A 26,051-nucleotide genomic window follows, 5' to 3' on the forward strand; every position below is an offset into this window, starting at 1 on the left:
GAGCTGGAGAAGGATGTAGAACAAAATTCTAACATACAAAAAAAGACCAGATTTACTGGCCTGACAGAGACTGGAGAAACCCCAAGAGTATGGCCCCTGGACACCCTTTTAGCTCAGTGGTGAATTCACTCTCGAGGTTCACTGTACAGCCGGAGAATGGACAGCCCCATAAAACAAAACAGGACTAATGAGGCACGGCAGTCCAGGGACAAGGACTAGAGGGCAGGAGAGGACAGGAAAGTTGGTGATAGGGAACCCAAGGTTGAGTAAGGACAGTGTTGACATATAATGGGGTTCTTAACCATTGTCATAGGGCAATACGTGTACTAACTGTTTAATGAGAAACTATTTTGTTCTATAAAACTACATCTAAAATACAAAAAAAGAATTATCTATAAAAAATAAAAATAAAATAATTTTCTTCCTACAAAAAAAAAAAACTGTCAACAGTGGTTATCCCCGAGGGATAGACTCATCCATACTTCTTATTTTTTGCACTATTTGTGTTTTTCCCAAATGTCTAAAATGAGCACATATTAATTTTGTGATTAGAAATAAACACTCAGATGCTACCTCAGAAGAAGAAAGACATTTGTATAGTGCTTTGAGTACATTAGGGTCTGCTTTTCACATACTCAAGGTTCCCAGATCACTCATCTACCACAGTGAGAGGCAATTTGTAGCCCTGGCCTGAGCCCGCCCTTCTTGCCTCTGTGCCTTTGTTTGCTTATTTCTAGGTGGTATAGAGCCTTTCTTGAACCATGTTTTTCCTGTCCAGTCCAGAACCTCTCTGCAGATCATGAAGGACACCTAAGAAAAGAGACGGTCTTCCATATGCCGCATTTGTATTGGTTAGCCATAGAGTAGGTCAGTGGTTCTCAACCATGGTTGTACGCGAGAATCACCCTGGAGTTTGAAACAAGACAAAACAAAACCTAAGAATCATTCCGCAGAGATTTTGATTTAATTGGTCCAGGGTGAGGCTTGGGCATCGATTTTTTAAAAGCTCCCCAGGTAAAACCAGGATGAGAACCACAGAGGCAGGTGAAGACAGAAAAATAAAGCAAAGTTTTCATCAGCTGAATTCAGCTGAGTAGCATAGGCAAGATGGAATGATCTCAGGGCAGGTCCTTTGTATAAGTATCTTCCTACAGCCTACAGCATTGATTTGAGAGACACTGACTCTCTGGGACCTGTTCCACCATTGCCTTCCTACTCCACTGGCCCCTGAGACACCTACCAAGCTACCAACTGTTCATTTGTTAAATGCCATAGCCTAAGAATTGTAAAGCACATCACAAATTTTCACATTCTTCATCCAAAATCACCCCATGAGATGGGCAGAGCCCAAAACAATGTTCAACATCCCTTTTTCCTTTACTTCCAAACTCACTTGTGTTAAGACCACAGCTAAAATGAAGCTGTTTTAGCTGGAAGGGTAAAATATTAAGCCATTAGCCATTTTTATGCTAACACCTAGAAAAGGGAAAGGTGCTGAAAGAATAGAACATAGGACAGGGAAGTTTTGATGTTGGGAAGAAGGAAGGAAAAAGCTGGACATGGTCATGATAGGCCCAGTTAGAGCACTGAGTAGACAGGGAACATCAGGAGCTTGTGTAGCATCAAAAAGAGAAGATGAAAGGGCACACAAAGAGGAAAGCTCTGTCTACTCCATAATGTTGCCAATGAATGTTCAGGTCATCCTGAAGTGAGAAGACCTATAAAGCAGGCTAGACAGTGTGACGCACTTGAAAGAGCACTAAATTGGAAGTTGTTCACAGGAAACTTGTTTACAGGACGGAGACCAGAGTGAGGCAAAAAAGGCTATATTCGCACAACCCTGAGAAAGTGCCTCCTTACGTTTTGTGACTTACTCGCCTCGCTTGCGTCGCCATAATCCTGGCCCTGCTTGCTTAGGTCCTAGTCTTGCTTCTGACTCTAAAGTAGTTGTGTGATCTTGGGTAAGTCATTTCCTTCCCTAGCCACCCCACCCCGCCCCCCAAAAACCACAGCAGCTGCACTTTCATCTGTCTCATATATTGGGCTTCCTTGAAAATTTCATTTCTATTTCCCACATAAACCCATTGCCGCTGAGTCGATTCCAACTCATAGTGACCCTGTAGGACAGAGTAGAATTGCCGCATAAGGTTTCTAAGGAGTGGCTGGTGGATTCAAACTGCTGACCTTTTGGTTAGCGGCTGAGCTCTTAACTGCTGCGCCACCAGGGCTCCATTTCCCATATACTCCAAATGAAAAATTCATTGGCTAAAATACAAGAGTTCCTTCCACAGCTTTAAAAACTGTATCCTACTGCTCTGAATCATCTGTAAAAGTCCTTCTAGCCTGTAATGCCGAGATTCTATGTCTGCATAATTGCAGGCCACGAGAGTTTTCAGGAGCCATGGGCCAGTTTGAGCGTCTCTTTTTCAACGTGAAAATATAGAAAAGGCAGTTTCTAGCACAGGCCACTGGACAAATATTGAATTACCCTCTGGGAAAGACCAACTTGCCTCTCTGGAACATTTCCAGAGGGTCAGTAATCCCCTTTGGGGCCTTATGGAAAGCGCTCTGAGAATCCCAGCCAGACGCAGATTGCTATAAATGTTAACACTCAATGTGAAGCCCAACATCACTTTCATTTGTCAATATCAGAGACCTCCAATCATTTTGGGGACTGCTAGAGACCATGTCAGAAGTACAGATGGTATGGCTCTGAGGGAACCGATACAGGTTTATGAGGAACAACAGGTGGTGAGAGTCTCTGCTGGAAGAATGCAAATCAGAAGGAAGAAAGAACATTATCATCAACTGTATTTCCTTAGGTGTCTTCATTACCAACTTCCATATGTCAATATCCTGTTTATTGTTCTCTGGTGTTTTCAGATCAAATGGTAAATTTGTTCAGCATGGAATGGTTTTTCATTTTGTTTGTACATTAAACTTCATGGCCTTCATTCTCCACTCTGAAAATGATTTTGACAGTTGTAAGTTTGAGATCTATTTTTATCTGCTGCCAACTCTGTCATGAGGTCAACTTAATTGTCACAAATTGGATTTCCTGGGAAGCCAACTATGAGGTGGAGATTTGCAAGCAAGAAGTTTATTGGGGAGCACTCTCAGGATCGTCACCTGTGGGAGCAAGAAAAGGAAACAGGTTGAGGCAGAGGGAGAAGATGGGCTATGGTGAAGTTACAGCAAGGCTTCAGCCTACCCTTCAGGGAGGTCTGAAACTGGGATGATCCTTTAGAGTAGTCTCCAGCTGAGGGAGGATGTAATGCCTTTATATCCAGTTACAATCAGTCATTGGATGCAGGCTGCCCTGGGAAGGGAATGCAACATTGAGCTAGGCAGCTATCTTCAGCCAAGGGAAATTTCCAGAGGGGCTGACAGCTGAGAGTTGTCAGCCAATAACTTCCCCAGCAGCTGGGGGAATAAGTCCTTCCATGCTGAAGGGGAGACTGGGTGGTACAGCATAGCATCCACAACATTAGCCTTTACCAAAGTGGCCTCCTTGTTTTGCCAAGAGTAGCCCAACAACAGTCCAGTAGGATTTGATTGGTCATAGATAGCTGCAGTCCAGTTCTTCATCCTTAATTGCTTTGCCTCTCCTCTATCGTCAAGCTGCTATTTTATCTAGGGCTTTGAACCAGATTCATTCTGGTTCGAACCCCTGCTGAGAATTTGCATTTTTAACAGTTCCCAGGAAGTTGTACATAAGAATCACCTAGGGATCTGATTAAGATGCACATTCTGATTCAGTATATTTAGGGATAGAATGGTTCGAAGTCCTGATTTTATCTTGTCAAATGCAAATGAGAATCTAGCATTTGCCCAGTTACCTATGTGGTTTAACTCCCATTCTTTAAAATGAGGAAGAAAAAGAAGGTGGGCAACAACAGGGGTCTGGAATCAGGATGATAAAATTTGTTGTTCAAATAAAAGTAGTTTTCAGTGTTGCCAAGTTGGGCACGTTAAAGTTCACACAGAGTGGAGGACAATTCTGAAGCTGCTAAAACAGCAGGCTTGTTTTTACAAAGCCAGGGCTTTGTTACATACCTCACGTCTTACAAGCACCAACGCCTGACTTTTCTCTGCCTCCCGAGGCAAACTTTTCTTTTTTTCTCCCTCAAGCTCATATTTACTCTCTTTGGTCAGCTGAAACACGGAACAGTCAAACTACAATAAATTAGGTATGAAAACAAATAAAAGCTTTTCTCAGATTGCTCACTGACATATACTGAACTGAGATGACCAATCCCCCCAGGGCTCTTGAGTACACAGCCACACACTCAAGCAGACACAGAGAAACTCTGCATGGTCAAAGAGACTGCAGTGGTAAGCCACAGTTCTGACTTGCTCACTTCAGAAAACGTGAGCAAGACTCATAGCCCAGGAGGCCCCTGGCCCAAGCCCATCAAAAAATCAGCATGCTTTTTCTATTTAATGTTTGAATAGGTAATACATTCACATGGTTCAAAGACTAAAAGTATAAAAAGATCGATTAAAATAGTGTTCATTAAGAGGCCTCTCATTTGTGGAAGCAGGCAGCAGAGAGAGGAGCACTCATCTGTCCTCCATGTCTTCCAGGAGCTTATCCTCTGAGAGGACAGCATGAGCTGTATTTTTTATCTTTATTGTTTTTTGTTTTTTCTTGTGCTTATAAAAAAAATAATACTTGCTTCTTGTAAAATCGTCAAACATTACATAAATAAATGACATTGAAAGTAACCCAAACCCACTGCCGTGGAGTCGATTCTGACTCATAGTGACCCCATAGGGTTTCCAAAGCTGTAAAGCTCTTTAGAAGCAGACTGCCCATCTTTCTCCCACAGAGCCGCTGGTGATTTCAAACCACTGACCTTTCGGTTAGCAGTCCATCACTCTAACCACTGCACAACCAGGGCTCCTTATTGAAAGCAAAGTTCTCAGTAAACCTACACCTCAAAGATTTAAAAAACAAACAGTTGCCTTGGAGTTGATTCTTACTTATGGTGACCCCACATGTGTTAGAGTAGAACTGCTCCATCGGGTTTTCAATGGCTGATTTTTTTGGAAGAAGATTGCCACACCTTTCTTCCTAGATGCCTCTGGGTAGGTTTGAACCTCCAACCTTTTGGTTAGCAGCCAAGTACATTAACCGTTTGCACCACCAGAGACTCCAGACACCTGAGAGATAAACCAAAAAAATCAAACCTGTTGCCATCGAGTCAGTTCCGACTCATAGCGACCCTATAGGACAGAGTAGAACTGCCCCACAGGGTTTCTAAGGCTATAAATCTTTGCGGAAGTAGACTGCTACATCTTTCTCCTGAGGAATGGCTGGTGGGTTTGAACCACTGACCTTTCTGTTAGCAGCCAAGCACTTAACCACTGCACCATCAGGGCTCTCTACCTCAGAGATAACCACTACCGATTTCTTCAGATTTTTCCTAAACATATACAAACGTATATTTTTTTTACAAAAATGGGATTGCCCTATAAGTGCTATTTTGCAGCTTGCTTTTTTCTATGTAACAATATATTGCAGACTTCTTTCTTGGTTAGTATATACAGATTGAGCTATCTTTTTAATAGCAGCATAGCATTCCACGTGTATGCGTTTTATTTATCCAGTTACGTTTTAAATTTTTAAATTGTCTGTGATACTGCTTACCAAACAGTTTTCCCCATTGCTTAGAATTAACTTTGAATTTAAATCTACTGATCTCTGGAGAAATGCATGCAAAGTCAGCAAGGGAAACTTCGTGGGGGGAAGAGAGTCATCTGGAAAGGTGTGCAGGTAGCAGGGGTTGCCAGGTAAAGGACAGACAGGTACAGTCACCTTGAGTAGATAACGGTGAAAGTACTGAATAAGTGGGTGAGACCATTTTACAGATTTAAACAGACATGAAAATAGGGGAGTAGGAACCAGGGAGAGGTGAAGGATTAAAGAAAGGGAGATAAAAACAGATTAGAATGGAATGAATCTTGATACATGAATGGTGAGTTGTTACAGAGCAAATGTTCTATGGAGAGAACTGACGTGTTTTAGTTGAATTGAAGCTTCATAAGAATTAACAATATAATGTGGTTATTTTAAAATATGGAGTCTCTGGGTGGTGAAAATTGCTAATACCCTTGGTTGCTAAATGAAAAGTCGGAAGTTCGAGTCCGCCCAGAGGTGTCTTGGAAGAAAGGCCTGGTGACCTACTTCTGAAAAATCAGCGATTGAAAACGCTATGGAGCACAGTTCTACTCGGACATACACGGGGTCACCATGAGTTGTAATCAACTCCACAGCAACTGGTTTTTATTTTAAAATATTAGCAGTCCTAGGCTACTATAATAACTGTCCATATCAAAGCAAACAGTAATCCCATTTTCAGCCACACTGGTCAGATCACATCTGGATTATCAGCATGAATAAAATATTGACAAATATCCATAGAAGAGGGACATAACAGTGAGGGAACTTGTCATCATGTCATTCAAGTAATGGCTGAAGGACTGGACCATTTTAGCCTGAAGAAAAAAAGGTTAAGGGGAGACATGCTAACTGTCTTCAAAAATGTGAAACACTGTCACATGGAAAGGGATTAAACTTGTCCTGTGTCCCCAGTTCTGTTCCACACAAACAGTGAAAGAGGACTAATGAGTAGAAGTTATAAGAAGGCAGATTTTTGACTCAACACATGAAAAACTTGTATTTCACTAACGGGCCTTAAAAAAAGTTTACTTCAAGTATATCAAAGACTCCCTGTGTAATTTCATTGCCATTATTATTCAGCCAATACTTTCTTCAAATAGTACAGAAGTAAAATTCAACTCAGTCCTCGCTGAATTTTCATAAATTCTTAATTAGCGAGATTCAAAATAATGAGGCCTTATTGTACATTGAAAGATTTTCAAATGCTTTAATCTCTTTCTTCCTATGTTTATTTCTTAATCCCATGCCTTGGCCCACCATGTGCCCTCAACTCCCACTGAAGCAGAGAGCACATCTAAAACCCACACGAAAATGTAAATCTGAAAAATAAATATGCGTCGTTGGTTTGAAAAAGAGTAAGAATTAACATTTAAAGCAATGGTAGTTTACTCTGATCTGTAATTTTGAGCTCCTGTGCTGAAATTGCTCATTTGGAAATTATCAAGTGCTTGGGTCTCATTTGTGATCTTCTTCCTGCATACACCCAGCACACAAAGGAGTCATAATGACCAGCTGAGTCACCACTGCCATCTCCCTGAAGCATGCTCTCCAAATGTCAATACCATTTTATATGGTGCAGTGAAGAACTTTCTCAGACTTAGTCTGCTTACAGTATAGGGTGAGCCTAAAACATCACAGAACCAGGAATGTGTTCAAATGGCAACAGAATCTTCCTCCTTTCTCTATTCCTCCCGTGATTGGTTTATTACTGCAAAGATCATGTTGGCTTTACAAATCCATCACCCACTCCCATTAGTCATTGCTGTTGTTGTTCTTAGGTGCTGTCGAGTCAGTTCCGACTCATAGCAACCCTATGTGCACACAACAAAATACTGCCCGGTCCTGTGTCATCCTCGCAATTATTGCTATGTTTGAGCCCATTGTTGCAGCCACAGTTCTACTTTGAGAAACATGGGGTCTCCATGAGTCAGAATTGACTCTACAGCAACTGGTTTGGGTTTTATATATGTATTTGTTATTGTTGTTAGGTGCCATCGAGTCAGTTCCGACTCATAGCGACCCTAGGTACAGCAGAACAAAACACTGCCTGGTCCTGTGCCATTCTCGTGATCGTTGTTATGCTTGAGCGCATTGTTACAGCCACTGTGTCAATCCATCGCATTGAGGGTCTTCCTCTTTTTTACTGACCCTCTACTTTACCAAGCAGGATGTCCTTTTCCAGGGACTGATCCCTCCTGATAACATGTCGAAAGTACATGAGATGTAGTCTCACCATCCTTGCTTCCAGGGAGCATTCTGGCTGTACTTCTTCCAAGACTGATTTGTTCATTCTTTTGGCAGTCCATGGTATATTCAGTATTCTTCACCAACACCACAGTTCAAAGACATCAGTTCTTCTTTGGTCTTCCTTATTCATTGTCCAGCTTTCACGTACATATGAGGCGATTGAAAATACCATGGCTTGGGTCAGGCGCACCTTAGTCTTTAATGTGACATCTTTGCTTTTCAACACTTTAAAGAGGTCTTTTGCAGCAGATTTACCCAATGCGACGCGTCTTTTAATTTCTTGACTGCTGCCTCCATGGGTGTTGATTGTGGATCCAAGTAAAATGAAATCCTTGACAACTTCAATATTTTCTCCATTTATCATGATGTTGCTTATTGGTACAGTTGTGAAGATTTTTGCTTTCTTTATGTTGAGGTGCAATACATACTGAAGGCTACACGTAGTCTTTGATCTTCATTAGTAAGTAGTTCAAGTCCCCTTCACTTTCAGCAAGCAAGATTATGTCATCTGCATATCACAGGTTGGTAATGAATCTTCCTCCAATCCTGATGCCATGTTCTTCTTCATATAGTCCAGCTTTTCAGATTATTTGTTCAGCATACAGATTGAATAAGTATAGTGAAAGGATACAACACTGATGCACACTTTTACCTGATTTTAAACCATGCAGTATCCCCTTGTTCTGTTCCAATGACTGCCTCTTGATCTACATACAGGTTCCTCATGACCACAATCAAGTATTCTGGAATTCCCATTCTTCACAATGTTATCCATAATTTGCTATGATCCACACAGTCAAAAGTCTTTGCATAGTCAATAAAACACAGGTAAACACCTTTCTGGTATTCTCTGCTTTCAGTCAAGATCCATCTGACATCCGCAATGATTTCCCTCATTCCACGTCCTCTTCTGAATCTGGCTTGAATTTCTGTCAGTCTCCTGTCTATGTACTGCTGCAACCATTTTTGAATTATCTTCAATAAAATTTTACTTGCATGAAATATTAATGATATTGTTTGATAATTTCCACATTCTATTGGATCACCTTTATTTGGAATGGGCACAAATATGGGTCTTTTCCAGTTGGTTGGCTGCGTAGCTGTCTTCCAAATCTCTTGGCATAAATGAGTGAGCACTTCCAGCATTACAACCGTTTGTTGAAACATTTCAATTGATATCCCAGCAATTTCTGGAGCCTTGTTTTTTGCCGATGCCTTCAGTGCAGCTTGGACTTCTTCCTTCAATACCATCATCGGTTCTTAATCATATGCTACCTCCTGAAATAGTTGAATGTCAACCAATTCTTTTTGGTACAGTGACTCTGAATTCCTTCCATCTTCTTTTGATGCTTCCTACATCATTCAATATTTTGCTCATCCAAAACCCAAAAAACCCGTTGCCACCAAGTCGGTTCTGACTCATAGCAACCCTATAGGGTAGAGTAGAACTGCCCCATAGGGTTTCCAAGGAGCAGCTGGTGGATTCGAACTGCCGACTTTTTTGGTTAGCAGCCAAGCTCTTAACCACCGTGCCACCAGGGCTCATAGAATCCTTCAATATTGCAACTCGAGGTTTGAATTGTTTCTTCAGTTCTTTCTGCTTGAGAAATACCAAGCATGTTCTTCCCCTTTGGTTTTCTGATTCCAGCTCTTTGCACATTTCATTATAATACTTCGTATTCTAGAGCCGCCCTTTGAAATCTTCTGTTCAACTCTTTTACTTCATCATTTCTTCCATTTGCTTTAGCCACTCCACATTCAAGAGCAAGTTTCAGAGTCTCTTCTGATATCCATTTTGATCTTTTTTTTCTTTTGATCTTCTGCTTTCTTCATATATGATGTCCTTGATGTCATCTTACAATTCGTCTTCTTTTAGGTCATTAGTGTTCAACGCATCAACTCTATTCTTGAGATGGTCTCTAAATTCAAGTGGGATATACTCAAGGTCATATTTTGGCTCTCATGGACTTGTTTTGATTTTCTTCAACTTCAACTTGAGCTTACATATGGGCAATTGATGGTCTATTGCGCAGTTGGCCCCTGGCCTTGTTGTGACTGATGATATTGAGCTTCTCCACAGATGTAGTTGATTTAATTCCTGTGTATTCCATCTGGTGAGGTCCTTGTATGTAGTCGACATTTATGTTGTTGAAAAACAAGGTATTTCCAATGAATAGGTCACTGGTCTTGCAAAATTCTTTCGTGCAATCTCTGGCATCATTTCTATCACCAAGGCCATATTTTGCAACTACTGATCCTTCTTTGTTTCCAGCTTTCACATTCCAATCACTAGTAATTATCAATGCATCCTTATTTCATGTTCGATCAATTTCATATTGCAGAAGTCGATAAAAATCTTTAATTTCCTCATCTTTGGCATTAGTGGTTGGTGCATAAATTTGAATAATAGTCATATTAACTCGTCTTCCTTGCAGACCTATGGATAATATCCTATCACTGACAACATTGTACTTCAAGATAGATCTTGAAATGCTCTTTTTGACAGTGAATGTGATGTCGTTTCTCATTCAATTTGTCATTCCAGGCAGAGTAGACCATATGACTGTCTGATTCAAAATGGCCAGTACCTGTCCATTTCAGCTCACTTATGCCTAGGACATTGGTCTTCAAGCATTCCACTTCATTTTTGACTTCTTCCAATTTTCCCAGATTCATACTTCGTACTGATCATTAATGGATTTTTGCAGCTGTTTCTTCTCATTTTGAGTCGTGTTACATCGCCAAATGAAGGCCCTGAAATCTTGACTTCATCCATGTCATTGACTCTACTTTGAGGAGGCAGCTCTTCCCCAGTCATATTTTGAGCGCCTTCCAACCTGAGGGGCTTATCTTCCGGCACTATATCAGAAAATGTTCCGCTTCTGTCCATAGGTTTTCACTGGCCAATTTTTTAGAAGTAGATCTCCAGGTCCTCCTTCCAAGTCTGTTTTAGTCTGGGAGCTCAACTGAAAACCTCTCGACCATGGGTGGCCCTGCTGGTATTTGAAATACTGGTGGCATAGCTTCCAGTATTACAGCAACACACAAACCATCACAGTACAAAAAATTGACAAATGAGTGGTGACATTAGTCATTACCTAAATATAAAACAATTCAGAATTTAAGGAAAGAAGGGAGCTGCCTTTGATGACATCCCAAAAAAGATGTTGATACATGATCGTTCGAACACACCCATTGACACCACAGAAGAAAGGCATGGTGATCTGCTTCTGTAAAGAACAGCCAAGAAAACCCTAGGGAGCAGTTCTACTCTTTAACACATGGAGTTGCCATGAGTCAGAATTGTCTTGATGGTAACAGGTTTGGAGTTTTTTGTTCGTTTTTTTTTTTTGCTTTATACTTGATGAAATTATGGGTTCATATCAAAGAAAAATATAGACATGATACCATGTTCCAACCATCGTCAAGCCAATTCCGACTCATAGCTACCCCATACAGTTTCCAAGGCTTTAAATCTCTATAGAAACATACTGCCACATCTTTCTCCTGAGGAGCCTCTGGTGGTTTCGAACCATCGACCTTTTGGGTTAGCAATTGATCACTTTAACCACTGTGCCAGCAGAGCTCCTTGATGACTTGAATATTCTGAAATGGCAGTACATAGAAAACCCCTGTGCTAGTCTTGTTAATCATGCTTTCAGATAATCTGCTCTTCAAGATTTCTCATCCCCTGACTCCTAAAAGTTTATCCAAAACTCCAAGCATCAGATCTTTTCCCTCTCATTCAGCACAGATCCAGGGTGTTATTAGTTAGTAGGAATCAAGGGATAAGTATGATATCTTTGTTAAAGACTATTTTTGTCAGATTTTCTTAGAGTTATTTGGGAGAGATAATTTACCTTGTTGGATATTCATACTCATGTCAGGATCAGCCATATTACAATGAGTTTCTATCTCTACTAAAGTTATCTCTAATTCTGAAGAATGATTATGTGGAAGATGGAAGGAATGAGCTTCAACTGCAATAGGAAGGATTACTGCTAGATATAAGGAAGAATCTCTTGGCATTCATGCCATAGATATTTTGATAGTGATGTCAATAAAAACAATTAGGTACCATAATTCAGCTGTGATTGTTTAGGTAGCGGCTTGATAAATACCTAGCCTGGTGCCCACAAGTTGTAGAATCTTCTTTCCTTTAAAACTAGAGTTGCCAACTATCTGGAAGGTTCAAGGCTGAGGTTATAGGTAAGCCTGTTCTCCACAATGAATAAGATTCAAAGGGACTCAATGGATGGTGAATAAAAACTTGGTTGAGCTTCTAATAGCTACGGAAAATTTTTTAAAAAGAAAAAAAATCATTGTAGCTGTTTTTCCTTCCTTCAGGATTTTCCATCCTCCAAGCGATTATGGAAGCAGCAGTGCAAAACAACTGGCAAGTGACAGCAAGGTCTGTGGGAAACATAAAAGATGTCCAAGAATTCAGGCGCATCATTGAAGAAATGGACAGGAGGCAGGAAAAGCGATACTTGATTGACTGCGAAGTCGAAAGGATTAACACAATTTTGGAACAGGTACGTTTGAGATTTATTCCACACCCAGGCCACATGTTAAATCATCAACCTGAAGCAGTTCCCATATCTGCTTATAAATTAAGTACCCAACAGACTAAACGTGCCAACAGTTTTTGATAGTCTCTCTAATTCTTTTTTCCTCCCCAGTGGCTGCAGGAAAAAAAAATCTAAATTGTTGAAAATTGCATACTATGATTAACCTGGAAGTCTCTGCAATTTAACACTAAGGATCCTACCTATCAAATAAGCACACCCCTGCACAGCTCTGTTTCGTAAACAGCTGACTATTTCAAAGTAATCCCCTTCCTTTCCTCATACGTTCCTCCCAGCAGGGAACGGGCAAGGGATTAGGACAGAAGGGTAGGGTTTTTGTCTAAGGGGCCTAGTTGCTGGAATACTCACTACCCCCAGACCCTTTCAAAGAAGAAAAGGGAGACACAGGAAAAGAAAGAGAGAGAATAAATACATGTGTATGCTTGTCTATATTTTAAGATCATATTTTTAAGTAATATGGCATAAGAGAAAAATGTTCATTGCTTTAAAAATGCGAACAAAGTGAAAAAGAATAAGACTAAGGGGGAAGAACATGATTTAATGGGTCAAAATATATTCATTCTTAAGCTTGGATATTTAAGTTTAAGACTAAAAAAATATGATAAGAAATGTTTCACCCTAAGCCAGATGAATACTCTGTTTGGGGTAAAGAGTCCAACTGAAATGTGGTGAAAGTTTATTATTTTCCTTAGAAGTCTCAGTTTGCCAGTTAATAACAAAGTGACTGTGATGCCATAAACAAAAGTGCAAGGGCAACATTTCCATTCTGATTTGATCCCAGTGTACCTGGAAGCCAAAACAGCTTCAGAGATTGAATGGTAGCGAGCAACCATTGCCTGGGAGAGCTGTTTCATAGCAAATTAAATATTAACCGTTTGTCAGATATGCCTCCATCTACTACTCTAAGAAGAGAAGGTAAGAAGAAAGGAAAGGAAGGATGGGAAAGGAAAAGAAAAGAAAGGAAGAAAAGCAAAGAAAGAAATTGCTGACTCTGCATTGTAAAGATACAAAGCTGTTCCCTTGTTAAGAACAGCATCTCTAGTGAATCACACCTCACAGAAAATCTGGAGTGCTAGCCTGGTTAAATCAAGTTTCCCAACTAACATTCTCTTGAGCTACATGAATGATCCACTACCTCCCACCTCCCCCCCCCAAAAAAAAAAACCACCTTTGATTTTCTTAGATCTTGAAAGTGAAGAACCAGGTCAGTGATGCTGGTGCATGGACTACATGCCCTCTAAAATTTTCTACCAAAATAGCCTTTTAATGGGTGACCTACTTAATAGTCCAAAGCAGAGGAACATCCTCCTTGTCGTACTTTGTTTTCCTTCTTTTCTATTAGTGACTTTGGTTTCTTGGACATCTTACATTCTGTTAAGTCTTTTTGGTTTTATATGGCCTTATACTGGAGTCTGGTATTTTCCTGCATGATGTAACAGAAAAAACAAAAGGTAGAGCTCTGAATTGTATGTAGCTGTGGGACCTTGGGCACAGAAAATATCTGTGCCTCAGTTTTCTCATCTGTGCAATGGGGATAATAAAATTTGCTTTGCCTAACTCACAGGGCTGGTATAATGGCTTTGAGGACATAATAGACTATAAAAAAATATTCATTATCACTGCACACTTTCAGGGAAACTAAACTAGCATTATTCAAAAACTCTGTTCTCTCTTTTCATGTCAGGCTTCCTTATGCACATACACAGTATCTCTCAGACTACTTTCTACGCAATTTTCCAGAGAATATTGTACAAAGAAAAGTTTTAGCAGCATCCAAGTAAGGCTAAAGAGTCAATTTCCCTTATTCTTTTTGCCCTTTAAAAACTTGTCAACTAATGATTGTTTCCTCTACCATTTAAGGAGTTTCTAGTCGGCTATAAGTTCCACGAGGTAGGGACCACGTTTGTTTTGTTCACTGTTGTATCTCTAGTGTACAGCATAGTACCTGGAACATAGTGTTGGATGGACGGATGGATGGATGGATAACTACTGAACGAGCACATTTTAATAAGTTCCACTAAAATTTTGCTATGCTTCCATCAAGAGGCAAAAAGCTGCCTGCAGCTACATGATGTGATTGCTAAAGTAAACATTTTCACGAAAATTTAAGATGATGACTCTCTGCTCAAGCCTATTCAGGTGATATCATGAATTTGCCATAATTTCTTTATATAAAAATAGATTTCAGATTAAATAATTATTTAAAATAAACAACTTCAATGATATTGCTTTAGAGAAAACATTCTTTAAAAAATAAGCTGAATACTAGTATACAGAGATGTCACTTTTCTCCCTGGTTCTTAACCATTCTTTTGACAAACTTATCCTAATTCAGATCTATACAGATCCTGGGTAGAATGATAACATTTATAACTCAGTCAGTGTCATATTCTCCCAAGAGATGCCCCCAGCTTCCAAGAGTGCTTTCATTTTTGTTTGAGGTTATTTCCATGGAAGGAAACTTCCACAGTCTCCAAAAAAATCCCTTCATGCCACTATCCAAGGTAGAAGAGCCTGTCACACCACTATAAGATTATTCCCTACAGATCAGATTTTGGCATAAAGTAAGTTCATATTGTACCCTATATCCAGTGGGTGTTAATGAAAAGTTAATGGTGCAGTTCTTGAAATAAAAGGTAGGTCTTCAGCACAGTGTTACATAGCTAATCTCCTTATTTCCATGATATAGGTTCTAATTTTCCCTGTGAATGTTCAAATACTTATAAGGTAACCCAAAATTCTTCCAAAATTTCTTCCCAAAACTCTTTTCTTTTTTTAACTCTTTCAACTCTTCAGGCTACAGCAGAGGGAGAACCTCAATTAGGTACTAATCTGTCTTTAATACCTCTCTTTAACAGTTAATCCACAAGGAAGGTATTCCAACACTCACAGCTACAAGAAGTAACATAGAAAAGAACAAAGCTAGAGACAGTTGAAACCATGAAGGTTGTTAGGGCTCATGGAGAATATTTAGAAACTATAGATCCTGAATCAAAGAGTCAAGAAAAATTTCAATAGGAAGGTTTAGGTGTACTAGGGTGAGTGAACTCTTGATCTGACTGAAGATAGCATTTCCTATTTACTGTATTATGCTCATGAGACTCTCCCCACTGGTAGACAGGTGCCTAATTCAATGACCAATCTGAACGTTAACCTCTGAGAAGAGGTTATAACTAGTAGAGTTATCTGGAGCCCTGGTGGTGCAGTAGTTAAAAGCTTGGCTGCTAACCAAGAAGTCAGAAGTTCAAATCCACCAGCCGCTCCTTGGAAACCCTATGGGGCAATTCTACTCTGTCCTATAAGGTCGCTATGAGTCAGAATCAACTGGACAGGAACAGGTTTGGTGTTGTAATAGAGTTATCTACCCGTGACTGAATAGATCCTCCACTCCAGTAGCATATACCTATGGGCTTCTTTTTAAGGTCAGACCCCATAAAATGATATGGCTACATTGGACCTTTATGTTTATTTAGAGAGGTAGCATAGCATAGCTTTTCAGAGCATGAACTCTAGAGCCAGTCTGCATGGATTCTGTCGCTTACAAACTGTGTGACCTGGGGCAAGTTACTCAACCTCTCTGTGCCTCCATTTCCTCATTGTAAATTGGAATAATAACTGTACCTTCATGAGTTAAAATTTGCAAAACATTTAGAAAGATACCTGACACATACTATTTGTATAGTGCTTTGTTGCTAACAAGTTTTCACATAGATTATCTCATTGGAGGTGACTTGTATGAGAGGCAGTCAGGGCAGATGTGTTTATCCCAAATTTACAGATGATGAAATTGAGGCTCAGAGAGATTTAGATGACACGTCCAAAGGTGGCTGTCTGCTCAATCCTAGTAAGTGGCAGAGCCAGGGGAAAAAACACTCAGGTCTTCTAACTCCTAGTTCTTTTTCCTATACGGCACCACGACCACCCCCTCTTAATTTCTAAGTCATTCATTAAATAAATATTTAGCCAACACTAAACCCTAGATTAGGCTTGCTTTATCAGGTTACATCTTAAAACAATTGCAAAGCAACTGGAGAAGATCCAGAGAAGAGCAGCGAAAAATGATTAAAGCGTTAGAAAATAGGGCCTGTGAGGAAAGGCTAAATGAGTTGGGGTTGTTTAGCCTGGTGAAAGAGAGCCAAGAGCCAGTTTAATCACCATCGTCAAGCACAAAGAGTTATCATAAAGAGGGCACTGACCAACTGTTCTACGTGCCTAAAGACAATACCAGAGCAAATGAGCTTAACTAGACTAGAGCGATAGTCCGCGTTAGAAGAGAGAGGAAACTGGGAGAAAGTAAAATCTCACCAGTTCCTGCTATATAAAAGTGAGGCATTCTGAATTAGTGAAAAGTCAGATCTAGAATATTTTTAAGATTGTTCTCAGGAGTATACAAACATTCTAACTTAATTCTATGTGTTGACAAAGACAGAGAAGACTTAAGGAGCCCTGATGGTGCAACAGTTAAGCACTGGGCTGCTAATCGAAAGGTTGGCAGTTCGAACCTATCAGTGGCTCCGAGGGAGAAAGACCTGATGATCTGCTCCCGTAAAGATTACAGCCTGGAAAACTCTATGGAGCGGTTCTACTCTGTCACATAGAGTCGCTATGAGTCGAAATTGAGTCGATGGCACCTAACAACAACATAGAAGATTTAATGAACAGATAAGGGTGTTTCCTAATTTGCCTATCCATTGGATATTTCAAGGGGTCCCCTCTTAAAAAGGTTTAAATATCCTCCTTCAGTCTTTCCCATGTTTTTATTTTTTTTTCCATAGATAATTCAAAGGTAAATCTCAGCGTAGCTCCTGCCTAAATTATATAGCATGTGCTAACTTAGTGGGATCCAAACCAATATGTTTCAATGTGTTACCGAGGAAAATTATAGAAGGCATGATTTATCCTGGAGATATTCTAGGCTAAAATCACATCATCGTAAGGTCAGGATCCTAAAACAGGTCAATCCCTGAGATTGTGTTCATTTGAGGAACTCTGGTCACCTCAGAAACAGAAGTTTTAAGAAATGAAACACTCAAGTTAGTAAGTCAAGTTTCTAACAAGTTCAAACAAGATGAAAAATATTAGGGTCCCCTCTAAAGTATTAGGCTGTAACACAAAGGAGACAGTGCTCACTTCAAAATATGTCTAGCAACTGTCGCTGCTAGAGTACTTGTCCCCGCTAGACCTGGGGGCAAGTAAAGCGAAAATGTTATTGCCTTGCGCCTGCTCCCTATCTCACCCTCCACTCAGCTGAGAGTGGTACTGCCCAATTCCTCTCCCTTTTGTTGCTCCCCTTTGTCCTAGCCCTCACTCTCAGTGTTCCGTGGATATATTTAGCTGACTTACCAGTTCATAAAACAATTTGGGTTGGAACCACTCCTTTTTAGAATATTTCATTTGTGGTATAGTTGAACAAACACAAGTTTGGGAATCAAATAGACATGACTTTGAAACCTAGCTCCCTCATTTCCCTGTTGCGTGACATTGCAGAAAGTGACTCAGTTTCTTTGAGGCTCAATTTTCTCAACTTAAAAGACTGTTTTACTACCTTCTTCTCATGAGATGTTGTGAAGATCAAATAAGACAATATGTGGAAAACACCTGGCATGGTGCTTGACACCCAGTAGTTGCTCAGTAACTGGTAACCATAGCTATTTTCTTATGAAAATTGGTTATTAAAGACTGTTGCTCAAGAACAGTGTCCTCCTTATGGGTCTTCCAAGATATCAGTTCAATCTAAGGTCATATCATAAAAGTGAAGTCTAATACTTGAGCTATGTTTAGGTCTCACTAATGTGAGTTTCAGATGTTATAAGACCTCTCTGTGTTTTTTTCCAATGTAGCATTGGGGAACATGTGTTGATCGATAGGCTCAAGGACTATTTGAGGATTAACTAGATGTTTCAGCAGCACTTAAAGTAATTAAAGGCACTAAAACCTTGAGCCACATATGCTAACTGGGCAATTTTAGTAACAAATATGAATTAAGTGCTTACTATGTTCCAGATACCACTTTAAGCAATGTGTATATGTCTGTGTTCATATAGCTCATGGAGTTCATGGGTGGTGCAAATCGTTAGGCAATCTATTGCTAACCAAACGGTTGGCCATTCAAATCCACCCAGAAGTGCCTTGGAAGAAAGGCTTAACGATTTACTTTCCAAAAGGTCTAGTCATTGAAAACCCTATGGAGCAGAGTTCTACTCTGAGGCTCATGGGGTTTCCATGAATCAGAATTGATTCTACACCAACTCATATATATCATATGAGTTAACTCTCACATTAGCCCTATAAAGTAGATAAGAATATGATCCCCACTTTTCAGATAAGGAAATTGAGACTTAGAGAGGGTCATACAGCTAATAATTGGTGGACCCAGGATTTGAACCCAGAAGGTCTGACTCCAAGTCCTATGCTGTTAATCACTGCACTAATCGGCCTTGCATCTTTTCAATGGGAGTAGATCCAACCAGTGAGCATAAGAGATAAGCACCCTGATGAGGCCTGGAGCAGCTTTGTTTACAGAACAACCATTTCACAGATATTTTCTCCACTTGATGAGGAGCCATATCCCATTAACACATGGAATTGAAAATATGCCCCGTAAACCTACCCTTTGGTGAAGAGCTCATTTATGACAAACAGGTTCATTTATTCACGGTGCCAAAATAATCTGACTATGGAATGGGCCCCACAAAAACAGGAACAAATTTTGAGGAGTACTTTCTCAGAGTAATACAAAATGTATAACTGGCATTCTCATCTGTGTGGATTTCTCCTCAGGTAAAAAAACCACAACCTCCATTTTTCTACCAAAACCTGCCCTAGGTGTTGCCCATTTCCTCCTTCCCATGCTAGGTACATCTGGTAGATACATCTCCTCTTCTCTCTATTAACTCCCAGAAAACCATGCAGAAAATAGGACTGGTCCCAGGAAAGCAAAAATGCCCATAGGTCACGTATTTGGGGTCAGTCGGTGCTTAGCTCTTCTGGGCCACTAGACTTGAGCAACAGTGCTCCAAGGGACATTCTCCTCCCTCTTACCCGGTATCACCTGTAGATCCAGGTGAGAGGGACCCCTGCCTTGAACTCCATGCTCTCCCAGAATAGCTTAACTGCTATGGGAAGTTAATCAAGTGTCTGGTAGAACTGGAATAGAGAGTGGTGCTCCCATCACTCTTTGGAAGATTTTATTCCACTTCTCCTACCTCTCAGGGAAGAGGCTTCTCCAGAGAACCTTCCTGATACCCCCACATATTTTCCTTTATTCAATAGATATTCCCTTTCACCTTATCCTAAGTCTGAAAAAGAAGATGGTCGGGGGACATGGTTAGGAAAAATTATAGGACAGGGATGGGAAAGTAAACTACTCACATTTCTCTTCCTCCATGCCAAGCCTATAGCCACAACCTACCTCCAAGCACCATGTCTGGTCAGATTCATTTCAACAGGAGAGTTTGTCTAAGAACGATTTTCTGTACTTAGAATTCCAAAGTTCTTCTAGAGACCTGCTTTCAAAGGCATGGTTATAAGCTGAGAGTAAAACCTTCTTCCACTACCATATATTAGTGGTTCTATGCTTTACATTTAGGCCTGTGTCCTCCATGATATTCAAATTAATATTGAGCTAGGTCACACAAGAGACAGTGCAGCTATACTGGAGACACGTTGAACCAAAGCAGAATGTCATTTCTCTACCAGCCAGAGTCTACTGGTGAGCTGGATGAGAAGTCTTTCAGAATCTCCAAAAGACAAAGACAAGTAAAGGATTTTGCAGGTGTTACTTACCTGTATTTCAAAGGGAATACCCCCATGAAAGGGAAACAAGGGCTGCACAGAATAGAACCTCTTGGAGTAGATGAGTAATTGTTTAGCTTCCTAAGAAATCACTGCATATTTAAGACGTAATTCATGTTCAGCCACTGTGGAAAACAGTATGGTGCATCCTCAAAAACCTAGGAATAGAAATAACCTATGATCCAGCAATCTCACTCTTAAGTATATACCCCAGAGAACTAAAACTAATGGCATGAATAGATACATGCACACCTATGTTCATTGCGGGGCCCCAGTGATGCAGTGGTTAAGTGTCTGGCTGCTAACCAAAAGGCCGGCAGTTCAAATCCACCAGCCACTCCCTGGAAACCCTATGGGGCAGTTCTACTCTGTCCCATATGGTCACTATGAGTCAGAATCGACTTCATGGCAACAGGGTTTTTTGTGTTTTTTTTTTATGTTTATTGCAGCATTATTCACAACGGCAAAAAGATGGAAACAACCTAACTGCCCATCAACAGATGAATGGATAAATAAACTGTGGTACATACACACAGTGGAACACTATGCAGCCATAAAGAATAATAATGAGTTCTCAAAATATACCATAACATGGATGAATCTGGAGGGCATTATCCTGAGTGAAATAAGTCTATCACAAAAGGACAAATACTGTATGATCTCACTATTATAAAAAGACAAGAATAGATACACATACAGAAAGCTACTTTCTTTGGTGGTTACCAGGAGTGGGAGGGAGAGAGAGGGGAAATTACTTTCTAGATAGTAGACACTTGTTAGTTTTGGTGACGGGTAAGGCAATACCAAATAAGGGTGAAGTCAGCACAACTTGATCAAGGTAAAAGATGACACTAAGAAGTACACAAGAATAAGACGATTTTGGTAAAAGCTACAACATATACAATTTTGCAACAACAATAATAACAACCAAAAAATATGTGTGTGGTTACATAGGTAGATATGTATTCTTATATAGGTATAGATAAGCACATATGAATATACAGATGTACATGTATAGGTGTTTATATAGGCAAATGCATACATACATTTGTGTGTGCTGCATATATATTCATATATAAAATAAAGCACATGGGGGCACAATTACGCATACTTCCTAGACATAACCAAACACCTCGTGGGAATGGGTTACTTACTGGGTTTGAGGGCTTAGGACCATAGTCTCGCGGAGGGGGGCAACTGGGTCAATTGGCATAACATAGCTCATAAAGATAATGTTCTACATCCTAGTTTGGTGAGTAGCATTTGGGGTCTTAAAAGCTTGCAAGCAGTCGTCTAAGATACAACTATTGGTCTCCATGCATCTGGAGCAAAAGAGAAAGAAGGAAACCAAAGACTCAAAGAAGAAACTAGTCTGCAGGACTAACAGTCTACATGAGCCACAGCCTCACCTACCTTGAGACCAGAACTAGATGGTGCTGGCTACCACTACCGACCGTTCCGACCAGGGACCCAATAGATGGTCCTGGATATAACGGGGGAAAAAATGTAGAACAAAACTCAAATTCCTAAAAGAGGCCAGACTTACAGGACCAGTAGAGACTAGAGGAACCCCACAGGACTATCACCCTGGGATACCCTTTATACTTGGAACTCAAACCACTCCCAGAGGTCATCTATTAGCCAAAAGACAAAGTGGCTCGTAAAATAAGTAATATCACTTGTGAGTACAGTGCTCCTCTAAACAATCATCTAAATGAGACCTAACGGTAAACATTTACCCTAGACCAAAGATGATAAGGTAAGGGGGGACAAGGAAGCTAGATTAATGGAAACAGCATAACCAAAATGGAAATAATGAGAACGCTGACACGTTGTGAAAAGTGTAATCAATGTCACTAAATAATCGGTATAAACCAAAAAAAAAAAAAAAAAATCAAACCCACTGCCATCAAGTCAATTCCAACTCATAGCAACCCTACAGAACAGAGTAGAACCACCCTATAGGGTTTCCAAGGAGCGGCTGGTGGATTTGAACTGCTGACCTTTTGGTTAGCAACCAAGCTGTGAACCACTGTGCCACCAGGGCTCCAAATGATATGTATAGAAATTGTTAAATGAGAACCTAATTTGCTATGTAAATTTTCTTTAAAATCACAATAAAATATTTTTAAAAAGAGATAATTCATGAAGAACAAGGGAGGTAAATGGGATCAGACCTTTAGAATGAGCATTATAATTTACCTAGAAAACTTCCCTGACAAAGGCCAGTCAACTGTTGTGTAGTTAAGCCTCACAAAAGTGCTTATATTCAGAGAACTACACTAGGCACAGAATCTCTGGGTAGAGCAAATGGTTAAGTACTCAGCTGCTAACTAAAAGATTGAAGGTTCGAGTCTATCCAGAGGCACCTTGGAAAAAAGGTCTGGTGATCTACTTGCAAAAACTCAGCCATTGAAAACATTATGGAGCACAGTTCTACTCTGAAACACATAGGGTCACCATGAGTCGGGATAGACTGAGGCAAGTGGCATACTAGGCACCATTGGGAAAAGTAAAAAGTTCTCACACTTTTTTTTTTTTTTGTAATGGCCCTAGCAACATAAATCAAGTTAGAGAACAGTATCTGAACAAATGCAAAATAATGTAATAAAGCTAGGTACATAAGTGCTGGGAGGATAAAAGGAATTATATGAGCCTAGAGCTTATTTTTGCATATGAGCAAATTAATCATAAAATATAAGGTCAAAGTCTTTCTAAGACCTATGACAGGTCTCCATCTTCTCCCAGGTACATGTTAAGGCCCTTATGTAAAAGAGGCCCTATTCTACTTTGCCTTCCCTGATCTCCTGTTTCCTAATGAGCAAGCTTCTAGACATAGATCAATACCTAGCCATACATACCCACTAGCCTTCCTTTACCTCTTACTGTCCCTTAGTAGGCTGTTCCCTTTCTTTCCCCGTCTCCAACCATCCCAGGTTTCTCTCAATAAATTGGGTGACTCATTTATCCTTTCCAGGGACCCTTTTTTTACCTAACCAATTACAACATCCAGTGGTCTCTTATTTCTTACCCTAACGACATGGTGATTTGATACTCTTACTTAATATTTATTGAACTACCCTTACCCTAATAAATATTTTGAAGCCAAAATATACCCCAAAACCACAGAACAGTGTCCCCAGAGCAAGTCCTACCATTAGATTTCTTAAAAATGCTCACCACAAACATGCTTCTGTTATGTCCAGCCTAATGTCCTCCAGTACCTAAGTGACGGACTCTGTACTTGCGGTAAAAGCCTTCATTATGTTAGGTGATTTTGACAGTCACTGGCAGCTTTAAATAAACTTATTACCTAAAATGCAAAGGTATTTACCCTAGGAATTAGTAGCAGACATCAATATTCTATATTTAGGGATTTTATCTTCTGCTTATTAAAGAAGATGGCCTGATTCCCTGGTCATAGTTCACACTAGACTGGCTAGCCTGACTTTGTGACTATTTAGAAGCAAATCCTCTTTGGGAAAATAAAGATTAAAAAACTCATTCAAAATCATTACTTTAAAACAGCAAGACTCTTGTTTATTTCAAATGATAGAAGATTTGCTCCCAAAAAGGAAATGCTCCTGCTCAATCAACAGTCACCCCCATCCATTTCTTTTTAATCATGATACCTCATTATTTGCTTGATTATTTTCTGTGAGGTTTGGGGGTTTTCTTCTAACAATCAACACAAATTTATGTATATACACATTTGTTTGTGCTACATATGTATCTGCCTATATAACAAACCACATACAGGACACAGTTATGGAGCCTTCGTAGACATATCCAAACAACTAGTGAGATTGGTTTACTGGATCAAAAGGCTTGGGATCATAGTCTTGGGGGATGACTTAGTCAATTGGCATAACATAGTTCACAAAGACAACGTTCTACATCCTAGTTTGGTGAGTAGCTCTGGGGTCTTAAAAGCTTGCAAGCAGCTGGAGGAAATCAAAGGCTCAAAGAAGAAACTAGTCCATGGGACTAATTGCCCATACAAACCACAACCTCTAACCTGAGACCAGAAGAACTGGATGGTGCCCAGATACCACTACCAACTCTTCTGACCAGAGGCATAATAGAAGATCCCAGACAGAATGAGAGAAAAATGTAGAAAAAAACTCAAATTCCTAAAATGGCCAGACCTACTGGTCTGATAGAGACTAGAGGAACCTCCAAAACTATTGCCCTAAGATACCTTTTGAACTTCGATTTGAAGCTATTTCTGGAGGTCACCTTTCAGCCAAATAATAGATTGGCTTATAAAATAAACAATATCACCTGTGAATAATGTGCTCCTTTAAACAATTAACTATATGAGACCAAACGATTAACAGTTACCCAAAAGCAAAGCTGAGAAGGCAAGGAGGAGAAGGGAAGCTAGATCAATGGAAACAGAACAAACAGAATGGAAATAATGAGAATGCTGACACATTGTAAAAGTTGTAACCAATGGTACGGAACAATTTGTATAAAAATTGTTAAAGGGAATTAGACAGTCCTATAAAACAAACAATAACACATGTGAGGAATGTGCTTCTTAGTTCAGTCAAGTATTCGAGACCAAATGGGCAACACCAGCGCAAAAGCAAAGATGAGAAGGCTGGATGGGACAGGAAAACTGGACGAATGGACACAGGGAACCTGGGGTGTGAAGGGAAAGGGACAGAGTGCTGACACATTAGGAGGATTGCAACCAATGTCATAAAACAGTTTGTGTGTAAATTTTTGAATGAGAACTAATTTGCACTGTAAACTTTCATCTAAAGCACAATAATTTTTTTTTAATTGTTAAAGGGGAACTTAATTTGCTGTGGAAAGTTTCACCTAAAACACAATGCAATATTGTGTTAAAAATAAACACAAATTCAAATTTTCATTAGAGACCCTCATGAGAATCCTTGGGATGATTAGAGACACTCTGGGGTGTTGAAAAGCAAAGTACAGAAGTCTTGGGGCAAGAGACATAGGTTCTAAACCCCAGATGTATTACTTGAAAAAGTCACTTAGCCTCTCTGAGCCTCTATTTCCCAAGCCACCAAATGAATGTGTTGAATACAATAGTCCTTTCCAGTTCCAACAGGCTGTGAGTCCTAGAGCTGTGAAAAACAAGGCAGGAAGTTCAATTCAAGAAATACTGATTGAGTCTCAACCCATTTTGCCATACCCAGTGCTAGATGTGGTGCGGAGGGGAGGAAAGGACAACATGATTTCTCTGCTCAAGAAGCTTGCAGTCTAGTAGGGGAGATAAGGCAGCACAATAATTCTGGAAAGCAAAGTGTGATAAGTATCTAAAATTGTGTGAGTCAACTTTCCTGCCTTCTCAGATTGCCAGGACAGTCAGTGACCATCATTTGAATGTTTCTTTGCTGACTGAGAATCTTGCAAGCCTTGGCATCAGTGGGCTTTGCTTAGACTTGGCATCAGATGATGGGGGAGATTGAGATAATACACCCTAAGGCCAAGACACACCCCTGGGAGTTTGTCATTTACCTCTATCCTTAGTGCATAGAACAATAATAGAAGATGGGAGTTTCTGGTTGATCAAAGCTGAGAGATATATGTGTATACATATACACATACACATACGCACGCATACATATGAATCTCATCAGCCCTTATAATATCTCAAAAATGCTTGGGGAGAATTCCTATTAATTAAGGGCTTCTGGTAGTTGGGTTCTGATTAACTGAGGTTTGATTGCTCATCACAAGCCCATCATGAGTTCCTC

At 40.0% G+C, this 26,051-nt stretch overlaps 1 protein-coding gene across 2 annotated transcripts in view; it reads left to right on the plus strand.

Moving 5' to 3' along the window:
• Positions 1-26,051, plus strand: part of GRIA3 (glutamate ionotropic receptor AMPA type subunit 3) — a 306,229-nt gene that overhangs the window by 138,614 nt on the left and 141,564 nt on the right. For both annotated transcript variants that reach the window (XM_004379586.1, XM_004379587.1), the window contains exon 4: positions 12,281-12,468. In XM_004379586.1, coding sequence (XP_004379643.1) covers positions 12,281-12,468 — 188 coding nt within the window. The remainder of the gene's footprint in view (positions 1-12,280; positions 12,469-26,051) is intronic.

Source organism: Trichechus manatus, unplaced genomic scaffold (assembly GCF_000243295.1).
Source record: "Trichechus manatus latirostris isolate Lorelei unplaced genomic scaffold, TriManLat1.0 scaffold00066, whole genome shotgun sequence".
NCBI classification, from domain to species: domain Eukaryota; kingdom Metazoa; phylum Chordata; class Mammalia; order Sirenia; family Trichechidae; genus Trichechus; species Trichechus manatus.